Genomic DNA, 15,863 nt, shown 5'->3' on the forward strand with positions numbered 1-15,863 from the left:
CTACATTTGTGACACCGAGCGGCCTTTTTGTGCCACTGTACTCACTGTACGCTGCTCTCCCATAATGCACCGCGAGCAGGAGGACTCGGCCCCGCGACGGCGCTGCTCTCAACGGAGGCGGACGGCACAAAGTTGGGGGCGCGCGACCACTGACAGCCGCGCGGCTTCGCTGACACGCAGTGCCGGCGCGACGCTCTCGCCTGCACGCGCGGACGACCGCAGTGGTCCGCGCGGCGACGCCCGGCGTGCGCGTGCGCGTAACCGAAGTCGAACGGCCTCGCTGTGTGATTCTCCTCTAATCATGGAATAGTTCGCGAGGCGACGGGGCGAGGTTAGTGCGCTTCTCGAGCTTTCGAGCTCTCCTCTCCGCACGAGCTCGGCTCCGGCTCGAGGCGCTCGGTAGCCGCTGGTCAGGGCGACTTCGCGGACTAGGCGGCTCACTGACTGGTAAACCATGTCCATGGTACACTTATTTCGCTGTGCGGTGTGGTTCCCACGTACAGAGTGCGGGCTCTCAGCAGGTGGCGCAGTTGTTAGAGCTTCAGGTCGCAGGTCGGTCCAATCCTGCCTCGTGCCCCGGTAGTCAGAGTAAAAATATACCCTGTTTACCGTGTACTTTGTCAGTCGGTCGGTGTCTGCGCCTCGGCTCTGTGGAGAAAAAGTGTGAGGCAACAAGTGAATTCTGTAGGGTAAAAGAGAGGTAAAGAGGTTCCTCAGATTACTGTGCTCCTCAACACAGAGTAGGTGTGGACTCTTCCGCTGAACTAACCGACCCCACATTTCTCTTTGTGCCAAATGAATCTTTTCAGCACCTTGCTTTTCTTTTTTCATGGGCACTATGACATGTTTGCCATTTTTATAGTGAAATATTACCAAGAGGTGAGAGAAAAACGCAGTTTAATCGAGCAGTTTTACAGGTGAGCGTGCGGAACTTCAAGATTTCCGTGTCCAAGGCGTGTCAACACCTGCTCACAAACAGTTCTGCATAATGTCGAGTTCTTCACTCTGTTTTTCACCCTGTCTGGGGGCCGCGTCCTCACTTCCTGCCGTCATGAAGACATCAGGTGCAGTTGAGCGCATTTTGACCTCTGTGGGTAAGTTTGAAAAGTGGACGCTGGCTCCGATCCTTCCCAGAAGTGACAGCAGCGCTTCTGTGTTTGCACATCCATGCAATTGTGGCTTTACTGTGGGAAAGTGTAAAGAAATACCTCATTAGCATCTAACTGAACAGTCAGTTGGGCAGAAGAACGTGTAGAACGCTGTGAGATGGTGAGAGGCAGGGACGTAGCCAGACCTTTTTTCTTCAGTGGTGACCAAGTAAGACCCAGTGATTTCATTGGGGTGGCCAAAGAAAAAAAAAAAAAAATCACAACTGACTGTAACATGCTGTACCAAAAGCAAATTCTACAGACAGAAATTTTATTAATACTAAGAATTCATTACAAATATACACAAGAAATTACAGTGGCAGTACATAGAAATGTCTGTAAAAACATTATAATATAATTTAATACGATCCTTATTTTACATTATTTTTTATATTTAGATGCTAATGATGCAAATTGGGTATTGGAAATGATTTTTTTAATGTTTGCAGATACAGTTGATGTAACCTACATACCTGGTGGGCAATGACTGACTAAATGAGTGTTTTTGCTCATCTTTGATTCTGGTCTGATGTGTGTTGTCTCTGTAGAGCTTCTCCTTCCCAGAGGTGGACTCATCATTTCCCCTGCCTCTTTGTCATTTTCAGTTTTATTGCTACTAGTCCTCAGTTTGTAAAAGAGGAAAGTATCTTCCTGTCTTCCCCTGCTTTCCTTTTCATGCTCTCTACAGTTTAGACAAGCACACCTATCAAGAAATACTTTTATTATTATTAAATTGAATAGCTCCTTACAAAAAAACAGGGACAGGCTCATAATGTAAGCGTATGATGTGGTAACGTATATGTGTTAACATTATTTTTAAAAATTAGCTAGCTAGCAGTTGCAGTAACTTTACTAGCTAACATTAGCTAAGTTATGCGATATTTAATGGTAAGCTAGCAGATTTGTTTCTCATGATGAAACATCGCAGTACCTCAACTTTAACAAACTTTCACGAAATGGTAGTGAAATGTAGGTAAACAACACTGATTTTACTCTCTGATCACCGTATCCTCTTGCGCTGCTCATTTGCGCTGGACATGGCTGGAGTAATACTCCCGAAATTAAGTTTTACCGCTCCTACTCCTCCTTCCTACACAGAGGTTTGTGCTGTGCAGGCAGTTCACAGCTCTTCAGCCTAATAGTGCCGCACACTGTGTGTGTCATACAAGTTTCAGCTGCAAAAAAAAGTCACCTTGCAGTGTTGTCAGAATGCTTTGTACAACAGGGGTGGCACTGGCCACCCACAGCCACCACGTAGCTACGCCCCTAGTGAGAGGCCTCCAGTGGTCCACTGACACCTGTCCCTTGTGGACATTTTGGGTTCTTCTACAGGTTAACATTGTGGTGTCTTTATTGCTCCATCTTCCAGCTCCTAACCCGCGTGTGATGATGAACATCAGAGACAGTTTGGTGCGTACGTTGCACAAGTGCAGTGGGCCGGCGGACACGCGGGGGGCTGCAGGAACCCTTGAGGACATGACTGTGGGTGAGCGAGCACTGGCCCATCATGCCCTCCTGGCTGAGACCCGTGTAGATGAGGAGCAGGGGCTGGATGGGAACCTGGTGACCGGAGCGCTGCCGACGCACAGTGTGCCAATGGTGCACGCGCAAAAGGTGGAGAATGACGACGAGGTGGATCCAGATGTTCGCCAGCAGCTCTGCCACAAACTGGCACATCCTCTGCAGCTACTGGTGAGTCCTGGTGAGACAGAAGCAACCAAGAAATGGCACCGTTTTCTTCCAGAGGTGGACTCATCATTTTTGGTATAGTCTGGGAGTTCAGTGGAAATGGTCAAGGCATATTTGATTAGGAGCTGATGGTGCAAAACACTCATTTCTGACTGTTGTAGTTCAGGCGCCTTTGCTGGTTTCACAGATGGGTGTTAAGCAAGAGCTCAAGGTGTCGGACAGCGAGATCCACGTGAAGGAGGAGAGGAAGCGGGTGAGGGGCCTTCCAGAGAAACTGAAGAAGAAGAACAGAAAGCAGCACTCTCCTGCAAAGGTATTTGTGCTTGAGCTCAAATGAACCGCTCCTAAGTCAAAAAGTGTGTGCACACTTGTGTTCTGGATTTAGCAAAATTCCAGATTTATCCACTGTGGCTTGAATTTTTTGGCCCATTTTTATAATTGGATATGTGCAGTAGAGCATTTTGGGAGTGTATACCAATGTTGGTCATGGCAGTGGCAGTTGAACCAGCAAATTGGAAGTCTTAAATTGCCCGCTTTGATATTCTACTTTATTGACACTGTTTTTAATTTTTTTTTTTCTCCATTTTTTGGGTGACATGGTACAGCAGGAAGCACTGGTGCCTCAGAGTGCCTGGATGGTGCAATAGGATGTGGCTTCCATCCATGCTCACTCAGTGTGGCGTTTGCATGTTCTCCCAGTGTTTTTGTGTGTTTCCTCCCACAGTCCAAATGCACCTGTTTCTGGTGACTCGGTGGCTTTAAATTGCCCATACTGTGTTTTACACTGCTCTACTGTACACACTGGTGATTGACTTTAGCTTGTGTACTGCAGCGTGTCTGCCGCTGTGAGTCACATTGGATTGTCAGCCACATTCTCGTCATCACTTTGGAGAAAATTGTTGGTTAAATGAATATATGTGGCATAATTTTGTATGATCTGCCTATATCAGTAGCAACTGCACTTCAGGTTAATAATAGATAGTTGGTATTTGGAGGCTCAGATTGGAACCTCTGTTTTCAAGTGCTCACACACCTTGTGTGATTTTCACTTTATTCCCTTGACTCTAAGGGAGGATACAGCCTCTGGGCCAAGGATGGACTGATGTGATACCAGTGTAATGGACAAGCAATAACACGTGTGTCATGTCTTTGTTAGATTCTGACTGTCAGTAGCAATGGCTCGTTGGGCCTTCAGAGCACCAAGGCTCACATGTGTGAGCATTGTAACGCCACTTTCAGGACCAACTACCATCTGCAGAGACACTTGTTCATCCACACAGGTAAGGAAGGAATTGCTCTTCTGAAACGCCACCTTTTTTCCCTCCACCTCTGGAGAGTCCCCACGCAAAAGGCTGCATGTTGACTGGTCGGCCGCATGAACAGCTCTCAGCGTTGGGTAGCCACTCTGCTCACATGAGAACATTTCTTCTGCTGTCGCTTACCTGCTCCAGATGGTTGCATTGGCTCCGTAATGCTGCAGCAGAAGTGTACATTTTGGGCAGTTTTTCAGTACAAGGTGTCATTGTCACGATCCGTTAATTTTATCGCTCCGTTGATCAGCCTGCGCTTCTGTGTGACGCAGGTGAGAAGCCGTTTCAGTGCAGCCAGTGCGACATGCGTTTCATCCAGAAGTACCTTCTTCAGCGACATGAGAAGATTCACACTGGTAGGAAAGAAAACCAAAAAAAACGCTCTATGCAGCTACATGTGTAATTTCCACTGGTTTATATTGACTGTAGTCAGGAATCACATGTTGGATTCCAGATTGGTCCTTTCGTTGGTTATGCACTGTTGTGTTGTTCTAGGAGCTTTGGAGACAAATGTCTGCTAAACGAATAAATACGAATTACATGTATTTACAAGATTATAAGAACTAGAGGAAAAGTTTCTCTGAGATTCTGCATTTAGTTTACGCTATATTAGTGTTTTCACAACTTTCACAGGGCAGCTGAGAATGAAGGTCTATTTCTGTACTTTTTCCAATTGTTTTCAGTATTTTCAGTGGTTCTGCATTTTTGAGCTGAAAGTCTGGCTGTTATGTCAGAGTAGAAGTCAACTGCAGGATACAAGGTTAAGTGAGCAACTTGAGCAGCAAAAAAGTAAAGAGAATAAATCACCTATGAAGCATAAAAAATGACTGTTTTGACCCTCTGTACCTGACATTAGTTTTCCTGTGGCTCCCTTTGGTGGAGCCTCAGATAACAGTTCACAAAAGAAAAAAGATTACAACTCCGCAACATAGAAATTTTTGAGGATACAAATATTGTATTACCTGATAATCAGGCACCTACCTACTATTTTTTACACAAAATCAAATGCTAGCATATGACCAAATTTCTTTTTTTTTTTTTTTTTACTTAATTTTATGAGCAGCACCTTGCCACAGCAGCATACAGGCAAACAGTGGACATAGCAAATATAGGTGTATACAACAAGGGCATGAGGTCAAAGGTTACAATATTTCACAGGTATGATCAAGTAGCACTCTCTAATGACGTTCCAGAAATTCCAGATTGTATTGGAATTACTATTAGAATGATGAAACAATAATTATTTGGTGGAAAAAAATGAAACACTTCCTCTCTTTATACACAAAAGGAATGTCTGCTGTTTACCATAATAATAAAATGCATGTCCTTGCTAAGTAGGTAAAAGTAATCAGCCTGCAGCATTTAAACACTCTGAACAGCTTGTAACGTGTAGAACTTCGAAGTGTGACTGTTTATTTACATTTATTCATTTAGCAACTTACAGCATTAAGTGGCCTACAGTTATTTACCCATTTATACAGCTGGGTAGTTTTTACTGGAGCAATTTAGGGTAAGTTCCTTGCTCAAGGGTACTACAGGAGTAGGTAAGGCAGCAGCAGCTCTAAGCACTGAATTACCAGCTGTTTATGTTTCACAAGGTGAAAAACCTTTTTGCTGTGATGAGTGTGGGATGAAATTTATCCAGAAGTACCACATGGAGAGGCACAAGAGAACACACAGTGGTGAAAAGCCCTACCAGTGTGATGGCTGTCTCCAGGTACAGATATTCATTGTGCAGAAGTAACATAATCGTACTGTGGTGGATTTTTTTTGTATTCTTTGTTTAAAAAAAGTGGGGTGGTATTGTAAAACCACTGTATTCCAGCGAGTCTCCTCAGGAAAGTCGTAGATTATTTGTGTTGGGTACAGCTTTTCAGAATGTGGACTGCAATATAGTACAGTGCCTGTGCAATGCCAATGGCAAAAATCATGGAAGTAACCTTTAGCCGTACGTGTGATGGCCATTTTTTTCCTTCCAATGCAGTACTTCTCCAGGACTGATCGAGTTCTGAAGCACAAACGCATATGTCAGAAGAGCAGAGATTGCAAAGCCAGTAGAATCCCATCTAAAGATAGGTACTCGGGCACCTGTGAGGATAATAGCTTGTCAGTCTTGGCAAAAGAATGCTCATTGCCAGAGAAGAAGCGAAGGAAGTCCTGTCAGAAGTTCCATGAAGGTTCTGCAATGTTTTCTGAGAATGGAAACAGCAAAGGCAAAGTAGTCCAGAGGTTGTGCAAAAAAGCCCCTCTGTATGCCATCAGCCCCAAAGTAAGCACATATATGGTGGCAGAGTATTCGGTGGAGCAGCCTCCAGCCATTGTGCCACCCTCATGGGGATCTTCCGCAATCGAGATTAACCCTCCAAAATTCGTGCTGAAAAAGGTATTGTGCAAACAGGTTCAGAAACCGCATCTGGAGCAAATACAGGCTTTGTCTTATTTTGAGGATGGAAAAGCAACCAGGTACACATTTGAGCTTGTAGACAAGCAAGGCCTCTTGGATGTGGATGCCAACACAGATCTGGACCCTGCTGGGACTCTTCACGCAGCATCGAGCAAATCTGTGGCAAGTAGTACAAACTATGATGATGCCGTACAGTTCCTGAAGAAGAAGAGGTACCTGCAGGGGGCTACTTCAAGCGTCAGTCGAGGCTACACTCTGAATTTGGGGAGTGTTGCTCCCCAGTCCTCCACACCACAGGCTGCTTTGTCCACTCTTCCTGATGACGGTGTCCCTACCGTGATTTTGGATGCACAGACTTTGAATGTTGGGATCAAGTCAAATTCTGCCAAGACTCTCCTCCCTGATGAGGTACTTCAAACCCTTCTGGATCACTATTCGAACAAGGGTACTTGTCAGCCCAAGATTTCTTTCAGTGTGGCCAATGCAGAGGTGCCCTCTAATGTATCTGTGGACTCACTAGACTTGTCCAGTGTGAGTCAGCCGGACACTCTGGGGATAAACTCTGAGGCATTGCCTGCAGAAAAGTCCAGCATGCTTCGGGAATACTCAAAGTTCCTGCAGCAAGCTTTGGAGAGAACCAGCCAGAATGATTTGAATAGTCATAGTCTTGCTTTTGCCGCTGAAAGTCCGAGCCTTTCGTGTCAGCCATTGTTTTCCAGTTTCGACACTGTCACAAACCGGTTTCAGTCTGGAATAAATTCTCCTTTGAGGGCATCCTCAGAGAAATCCCATTTTGGGCTTCTTGCTGGAGATTCACACAATTCGATGTCCTTTTCAGGGGATGAAACAAATCCTTCCTCGGTCTCTTCATCAGAAGACTTCCTTGAAAAGGTGACTTCATCAAAAAAGAGTCATGCTCAGGTCATCCACCAAACTTTTGAAATGAGCACATTTGAGCAGAACCTCTATCCGCAGTTCCAAAGTTTGCAGTCTGGAACATCTTCCCAGTTCAGCACTATTAATGGACAGGAGAACTTGCGTGGACTTGTTAGTGGTACATTCTTCCCAGAATTTCCGATGGTTACCGTATCTAAGGCCAGAACCCAACTGACCTCATCTCCAGATGATTCGAGCAGTCAAACCTTTGACTAAAGGAAAATATATGTACACTCATCCTCCAGTTAACAGTAAACAGTTGTTTACATTTACATTTATTCATTATACATTTATTGTTTAGCAGTGTATCTTAGGTTGAACTTCTATCAAATGCACCAATTTCCATGAAAAATTGTAATACAGTCCGACACCCCAAAAAGCTGTTACCAGGATGAATAATTTCAAAAAGTTGGTTTGTATGTAACTATTAATAAAGCACTTGTACTAAATTGTGTATCCACAATGTAGAGTACAAGTCAAAAGTTTGAGTACACATGGGCAATACCTGTGTGGCATGAGCTGGATGGAGGAGTGAAAGCAGAACAACCCACAAGTTTCCTACATCTCTGCAGCAGAAGAGATTGGAAGATTTTTTTCCTGATGAAGTTTGTTAAACAATAGCCTCATGGAAAACAAATAGTGTGACTGCTTGGTGATGGTTTTAATCTAACAGTTAAGCAAAGAATAATAATAATTATTGAGGCGAAAGATGCTTGGTGGCAGTCTGGCTGCTTGCTCTGCAAATGTTTGCTCTTTTGAGCTCCATGACTTGGTTGCGACTTCTTATTAATGCTGTGATCTTCACATAGCTTTAAGGACATTTTGTATCACTGGTTTCCTTCACATTGGCAAGCTGTATCCATGTTCACTTTCACATGCCTTCCTGCTCTCCTGCCCTGTCTCTTGGGCATGCACAAAATTACCTGTGAACTCACATCCCATTATTACTTCATTTAGTGGGCACTTTTCTCCAAAATGACTTCCAGTGAACTCTATGTAGTGTTATCAGCCCACACCTGATTCATCTAGGGTGGCTTACACCGCTGTATACACTACTTACTCTGGGTCACTCATCCATACCTCAGTGACACACACTCTCTCTGTTACTCACACACTGTGGGTGGCTGTGAGACAGCAGCACTACTTGCTGTGCCACCGTGTCGCCCGTTAACGTTCACACCATCTTAAACATTCTGATTACGATAACAAATAAACAAAAATGGTAAAAAAGTAATCAAGGCACTATGTGAAGAAGAGGAAATGAAAGGTGATTAATATATGGAGCAGCTGGACCAAACGGAAGACCAGGGTACATCTCAGACATCTTGGATCTCAAAAGTCAAAACTTTGCAAAGCTCTTAAACACAGTAAATTTAAAGTATGAATCTCTAGGGAAAGACTGAGATCAACACAAACATTTGGAGTCATTTACAATAATTGCGAGCCTTAATCCAGGTTTTTGTGTTTTTATATGCGTAATGTATGTGTTACAAGTATTTGCCAAAGGTGAGGTTTTAACTTCCATTTAAGTGTCACATTATGGAACGGAGATATATACAATACTTCAGTTTTGACCAAGCTGCATGTGCAATTGTGTGCCATCTCTCCACCTTTTTCTTCATCTATTAATAGATTAATCAGACTTTGTCAGGATCATGTTACTTTTTGGATATAAATTGGGTGCAGTTTCACTTTTTGTGGTTAAATAGGTTGAGAAAGTATATTCTATATGTAGGGTATCCGCAGCGCAACCAGTTTGTCTTAGAGGATGTCAGGGAACTGAAACCAGAGACCGAGGATGAGGTTGTGGACCCAATCGCAGTGATGTTTATTTTCTTAAAAAAAAAAAAACAAGGGGGCAATCCAAAATCAAGGTCAGGGACAGGCGGGGATCTTCCAAGGTGCTTTCACCATCCAGGGGATGAGACAAGAATCAGAATCCGTTGAACTAATCTCAAGAACTAGGAACAAGGGCAAATGGACAAGGAAGGCCAGGAAGAAGGAGGTACGCAGTGTGCATGCAGGATCTCAGGCAAGAGCAGTGAGAATCTACAAGGCTCCGCAACCCAGTGAGTCGGCATGGCTCCATTTATGTCCCGCTATTCTGATGAGGATGAGGCGCAGGTGTGGTCGTTTGGTCCGGGGGTGTGACAGAAGAACTATATATGTGGAAATTAAATGGATATAATTTTTGAGCAAAACCATATTTTAACTAAGTAGAAATTTCATTCTGTGTAATAAGAAAACAGCCTGAAATCAATACACATGCTGTATTGATTGTTTTCATTTCTGCATTTTTGGAGAAGGAACACTGTGTTTCACATTCAGTTCATTTGGGATAAGTGTTTTTTCTACAGGTTGAATTGTATTTGCTGTTGAACTGTTCATGCTTTTGCTGATGTATTTTGCTGTTTTAAAAAGAAGGGTGTTTTCGTTCATAACACGTCAGCATGTTAGTGCCTTTTTTTATGTATCTTCTTCCTCAGCCTTGTTCTAAATGTAAAATTTAAGGATTAAAGACAATAGCTACACAATAGCTTCACTTACCTTGTAGTACTTGACCTTTTTGTAAAAGGGTAATGCCAAAGTGGATTATGGTTGTGATTTCATTTTAATGTGTTAAATACCTTTTGGAAACGTACCCCCGTTTAAAAGCAAATTGAAGATAAAGATCAGACAACATTCTTGATGGTGTCTTTCAAAACTCTTGAACTGTTAACTTTCTCTTAGACTTTTATTTGATTTCTAAGATTGGAAAAAGGCTTCATATTACTTGCTCACTTTTTACTGAAATGTACCTGATGTTCACATCTTATTGACTTGGCTCTGTCTTTATTATTTTTTTTACTGGATACAGAAAGGGTTCAAGAGGTTAATTTTTCAAAATATTTCTCATTGTTAAATTAATTGTAAATAAAAGGATATATAACTCAAGTGTAATGGAAATTAAGGAAAAATATAGACTGTATCACTATCTTTAAAACATACATCTAGAGGCATGTGCTGTAGTATCATTCCTATAATTTTCTTACTCTGCTATTTAAACAAATACTGGAAGTAACAAGGTTTTATAAATATATTATCTTGAGTCAGGTGACTTCATACTGTCATTTGTTTTCATTGCTTACATAATTTAATATTTGAAAATGTGAATTTGGTTTTAAATGATTGTCTTAATGAAAACACAAATCTTTAATACTTCTGAACAGCTTTAATGTTGAAATTTGGCAAAGCGTGTATCACTGAAGTTTTTAATGAATGAGTTTCATTTGACTGAAAATAAAAATACATAATCTCCATAAACTATTCAGTGCTGCTTAGCCAGTTCATGCCATAAGCACAGTGTATCTCTCACACACCGTAGTCAGCATCTCCTTTCCACTTTGAGCTTTCTCCACATTGGTCTTTGCAGCAACACATCTCCTCCTCACTAGTACTGCTGAAATCATCAAGACCAGACGCCAGCTGCAAACTCTTGAACTGCGGTAAGTTATGGTATTCCCACAGTCCTGTTTATATGTGAACTACTTCCATCTATTGGCACGGCAGAAAACACAATTGCTGTTCACTCAAAACAGGAATTTTACAAAACGGATAAATGAAGATTTGAAAATAAACGGAAAATTTGTCTTCTGGAGTTCATAATTTGACCATTGAGACTCCGGCCAGTTTAATAGGGTGACGCGTACCCTAGTTTTCCGCCAGCCCCCCGTCCGAAAAGCGTTCCTCTCCAGTATTCCTTCTGAAGTTGTCACTTACACACTGGCCGAACCTTGTGCTCCTTTCACATGGTGTGTGGTTCATGTGGTGCATGTTACATATGGTGAACGGTTCATGTGGTGTATGGTACATATGGTGAACGGTTCATGTGGTACATATGGTACATATGGTGAACGGTTCATGTGGTGTATGGTACATATGGTGAACGGTTCATGTGGTGTATGGTACATATGGTGAACGGTTCATGTGGCGTATGGTACATATGGTGAACGGTTCATGTGGTGTATGGTTCACGTGCAAAGTAAAATCTCTTTGGGGAGTGTCCTTGCAAATTTTCGGAAGGCTGAATTTTTTACCTAGTTCGGTTACATTTACCATGGTTGCATTTACCACACCACCAGATGTCTCACTGGTTTCACGAACACATGCGCTTCAGAGCTGACCTTCCTGAACGAATCATTCGCAGCAAGTCACACTAGAGGTGGTGTGTGCGTGTGTGCGTGTGTACATGTACACGGCTGCTGCTTCTGCTTCAGGCTCGTTTAATAAGAAGTGTGTCTGCATGACACTTGACGCACAAACTATATTCATCGGAGAGACATATAAAAGAAAAACCGGAATGTGAAATAAATTTGTAGCACTGAATTATGGAACCAGTAACATACTTTTCAATATTTTTTTCCCCGTTTTATATGTTTCTGCTTGTTTTTGTGAAAACAGAGAAAACCGGATTTCCTTTCTCGCTCCGTGTGACACCGACTCCTACTGGATGATCCATAGGTGCTCCTAGGTTTCTAGTGCTCTGCTCCCTGTTCTGGCCGGGGGCACCCACGGGTGCTACCCTATTTGCGTTGCCCTCACCGGACACCTTAACCACTTCACTTGGCCTCAGTCGACCTGGAGAAGCGGCACCAGTTGCGTTCAGAGGGATTTGCTGACCGGCCACCTCCCCGCTTCGACCCCGAGCCTTCCGGAGTGCCACCTCCCGGGAGAGCAATCCTTCCTACTGCTTGTACATCTCTCACTGAGGACTGGAGGTGGGGCTGGTGACCTGGGTGGTGATGATGATGCTGCTGCTGCTGCTGCACAGGGCCACGGGGTCCATCATGGCCACGAGAAGGAGCGCAGTCTCTTCCAGCTCTGCTCGAGAAACTCTTCTTCTTGCCGTCTGTCTCCCCAGCAAAACGCCAGCTGCCTCCGCTCAGAAATGACTGTTTGCTGAGACGACCTCCTCGCCGCATCAGAACGCAGACTCTTTGCAGCTTAACCCCCACCCCCCGCAGTGTGGGCTGATGTCGACATCTGCTGAAGAGACAACGGACATCTCTAGGAGACAAACATGAGAAACCGTTCAGGATCCCCAGGTGTCTCTCAACAACTTTGCCAATGTGTTGAAGAGTGCTGAATATGACAACATTTTTGGATAATTTTGGAAATTTCTGAATGAAAGGCAGATATCAACCAAAAGAAAAAGAGTGAGGCTCCTGTACCAAATACGAGAAACAAATTATTAATTGGTTCCAGGTTAGACAGGTGACTCCGTGGGTCCCTATGGAGCCTCCGCTCCAGCTTCGTGCCCCCTAGGGCTGTTAAGATGTTTCCCTCTAATTGATTCATTTTTTATTCCATTTATTTATTCGTTCTTCATGAATGAAAGAGCCACGTTTCTGGCCCCACAAATACTCACAAGCCGTAGGAGTGTGACGCACCGAGGAGGCGGCGTCGCGCCGTTTGCTGAAATGGTCTGCAAAGTGAGCAATAGCAGGAACAATAGGGTGACCCCACTTCCCCTCCACCCCCCCCCCCCCCTACAGTGACAGACCTTTCCTGCTCGCTTCTCTCAAATTACAAGCGCGTTATAAGGATACTTGATCGGCGCAGAACCTGCGCAGCTGCTGGGGGCGAAAGTGCACGCGTGGCTCGGCAATAAACACAGCTGCGTGTTCTCACACACCAACTACTGTTGGAGCCACCGCTCTCAGACAAGCGCGTCCCTCCTCGGGAGGAAACAGCCGCAGCAGTGAGCTCATGGTTCCGGGCGCGGGTGTTAACTGGGCTCGCCCACATTTTTGGACAATGAGAAAAGAAGGGAGGCTCCACACTCTGGCTCCAGCGAACCTACACGAACGTGGGTCTCCTGCTCCTCGCTCTCTAATCTGCGCCGCTTCCTCTTAGCGAGGACTTGCTTTGCGTCTTTTTCTTCACGTGCCCAAGAGCGGAGCAAAACGTAGACCCGTTTCTCGGGATAAGAGGCCTGTTATCGACTACAAGGAACGCACGCGCGGCCTGACGCTGCCGTTCGTTACCCTGCACGGCAGCTCTAGCGACACGCGGCACGTTAGCGCCGAGATACACCCTTGGTACCGCTCGGCTGTACAGATACGTCGGACATTACGTCACGCGTGTGAGTTGAGTTTGGACAGCAGCCGTTCCAGGCGCTGCTCCGCTGAGGGTTAAACGCAAGGCGCCGCAGAGCCTCGGCTGAGGGGGCGCAGCGGTGGAGCCCGAAGCGGAGACCTGGAGAACTTGGAAGGGTGCAGAAGGGCGGGCTTCAGAAGGGCGGTAACTTCCTTTCGGATAAACATGTCAGTAATTCACCCTTTCCCACCATAAGGAAACTCTCAGGAACGGCTCGTGCGCTCCGGCGTACCGGCGTCGCGTCTCTCCGGACGAACGCGTCTCCTCGCCGCTCCCCGCCGCCTTTCAAATCAAAGGCGTCCAACAAGTTGTGGTTCTATCATTAAAAAGCCTTCGCTCGGTACTGCGCGCACGGTCTTTTTGCAAGCACGCACACAACTAGCAAAAAAAAAAAAACCAGCAAATGCTGCCGGATGAATCTTTCTCGGTCGCCACCATTCCGCTTTGCGCGGGTACCTTTTTCATTCCGGCCGTTGCCGCGCAAATATTGGAAACTATACGTACGCGAGATGCGAGCACCGCATTGTACCGCGGAGGAGCACTGCAGCGTGCGCCGATTCCGCCCGCAGCCTTTGCTGAGCTCCCAGCTGTTTTGCTTCGCCTCGCTGGCAGGAACACCCAGCTGCGATCCAGCAGTCCTCCAAAGGCCCGTCTACAGGACACCATTATTGAACTTGGCGTCGCTCCTCAACAACAAGTCTTGAACCCACGTTTGCACGCAACTCGCTCGCTCGTGTCCTCTTTTGCCTCCAGGAACTTATGTAAGGAGCGAAGCCCAGATAAGGCGAAGGTCACTTCTGACACCGTCGGCCTGTACGCCTCACCTGGGCTTAGCGCCGGCCCGACCGAACCCCCGTCCCGTTGGCTCGTGGGGGAAAGTGAGAAAGATTCATTTGAAAACGTTTTTAGTTACGCATTTATTTGCTGCAAGACAAAATGAATGCGTCGCTGTGATGCGTCCCCTTCCTCATGCCCCGTGCTGCAGTAGGACAAGTTGTTACCGATCATCGAATTGTACGGTAACTGCGAAAAAAGTACCGTACCGCATACCCGGAACGCGTGTAGCAAGAGCAGCCTTACATTTAAAACGCAGCTGGGATGTCCCCAGAAATACCCTATGGAGATGTACTGGAGTATGGAAGATTTACAAGCACCCTTGCTTTATGATCTCTCTTTATTCGACATTTCGGCGTAACGGACCTTGGTTTTTGATGCCCAAATTTTGATTTTTCGTACAAAGAATCAGTGCAGCGAAATTGTTCTAAAAAAGAAAAAAAAATCACACTTTGTGCAAGCAAAAGCAACGGTGTTTCAGCGATATTTAGGAAAACTGGTTTGAGATTTTCCCTGGGATTGACTGGCGTCCCATCAAGAGTGTACCTGCCCCCCCCTCCAGCCCCCACGCCCAGGAAAGGCTCTGGTTTAGCGTGATTTCCCTGCTCGGGACAAGCGGTTGTTGAAACTAGATGGGTTGGATAAATGGTTTTGGTTTTCTGGATGGGCTGGGAACACATCCTTCTTTTCCCCGCTTACTAATTATGGGAGATAAGCTTCTGCTATAGAAAATTTTGATATTCTCACTGTTTTCAGGAACGTATTCATTTTGTAAACCAAGGGATGTCTGTACTGTGAATGAACCTGAGGTTTAGTTTTTTTTTTTCCCCCTGAATCCTAATGAGGTGCCCAGAGCAATCTTAAGGACATTCATTGTGACACACATTCATTGAGCGAAAGACAGGACAAGGTCCCGCTCCAGTGTCTCCCTCCCGGGTACCGACATGTGGTGAAACTGCACACACTTGTACCTTAGTACATGAACCCAACTGGGATCAAAGGTTGGTTTGTAACTCGAATTGTTTGTAAGTCTAAGCCTACTGTGTGACAATGTATAAACACTGTATAAATAATACCACCTGGTCCCTCTGTTTATCCACAGGTTCTCCCGTCACTCGTGGCTCCCGTCCCGCTTTGCCCTCTTGCTTCTTTCAACGAACTCTAGTGGAAGCCCAAAACATCTCGCACATAATCAGAACTTCACAACAAATGCAGGAAGGATTGGGCTGGGCTGCGGCGGCCTGGTGCTCCGCCAGAAAGCAGCAGCAGCAGAAATTCAGCTGCCATCAACCCATCAGTAAGCTGAATCAGAATGGCACCGGTGACATATTTTTAGCCCGGACCTTTTCTAATTTCACATCATGCCGAGGGTAAGAAAATAGCACAAGCTGAGCAAAAGCCGAC

The 15,863-nt window shown here is 45.1% G+C and overlaps 1 protein-coding gene across 2 annotated transcripts; it reads left to right on the plus strand.

The window, feature by feature from the left end:
- Nucleotides 1–63: 63 nt before the first annotated feature.
- Nucleotides 64–10,306, plus strand: LOC108922325 (zinc finger protein 148-like). Of its 2 annotated transcripts, XM_029250757.1 has the most exons (7): nucleotides 64–331; nucleotides 2,518–2,840; nucleotides 3,025–3,150; nucleotides 3,994–4,117; nucleotides 4,420–4,503; nucleotides 5,746–5,864; nucleotides 6,132–10,306. In XM_029250757.1, the coding sequence occupies exons 2-7, from the start codon at nucleotides 2,535–2,537 to the stop codon at nucleotides 7,701–7,703; spliced, it is 2,331 nt and encodes a 776-aa protein (XP_029106590.1). In that variant the 5' UTR covers nucleotides 64–331; nucleotides 2,518–2,534; the 3' UTR covers nucleotides 7,704–10,306. The 2 variants fall into 2 exon arrangements, with proteins under 2 accessions (XP_029106590.1, XP_018587915.2); XM_018732399.2 differs by lacking the exon at nucleotides 64–331 and having other exon boundaries at nucleotides 1,575–2,840.
- Nucleotides 10,307–15,863: the final 5,557 nt, after the last annotated feature.

The sequence above is a fragment of the Scleropages formosus genome, chromosome 1, assembly GCF_900964775.1.
Source record: "Scleropages formosus chromosome 1, fSclFor1.1, whole genome shotgun sequence".
NCBI lineage: Eukaryota > Metazoa > Chordata > Actinopteri > Osteoglossiformes > Osteoglossidae > Scleropages > Scleropages formosus.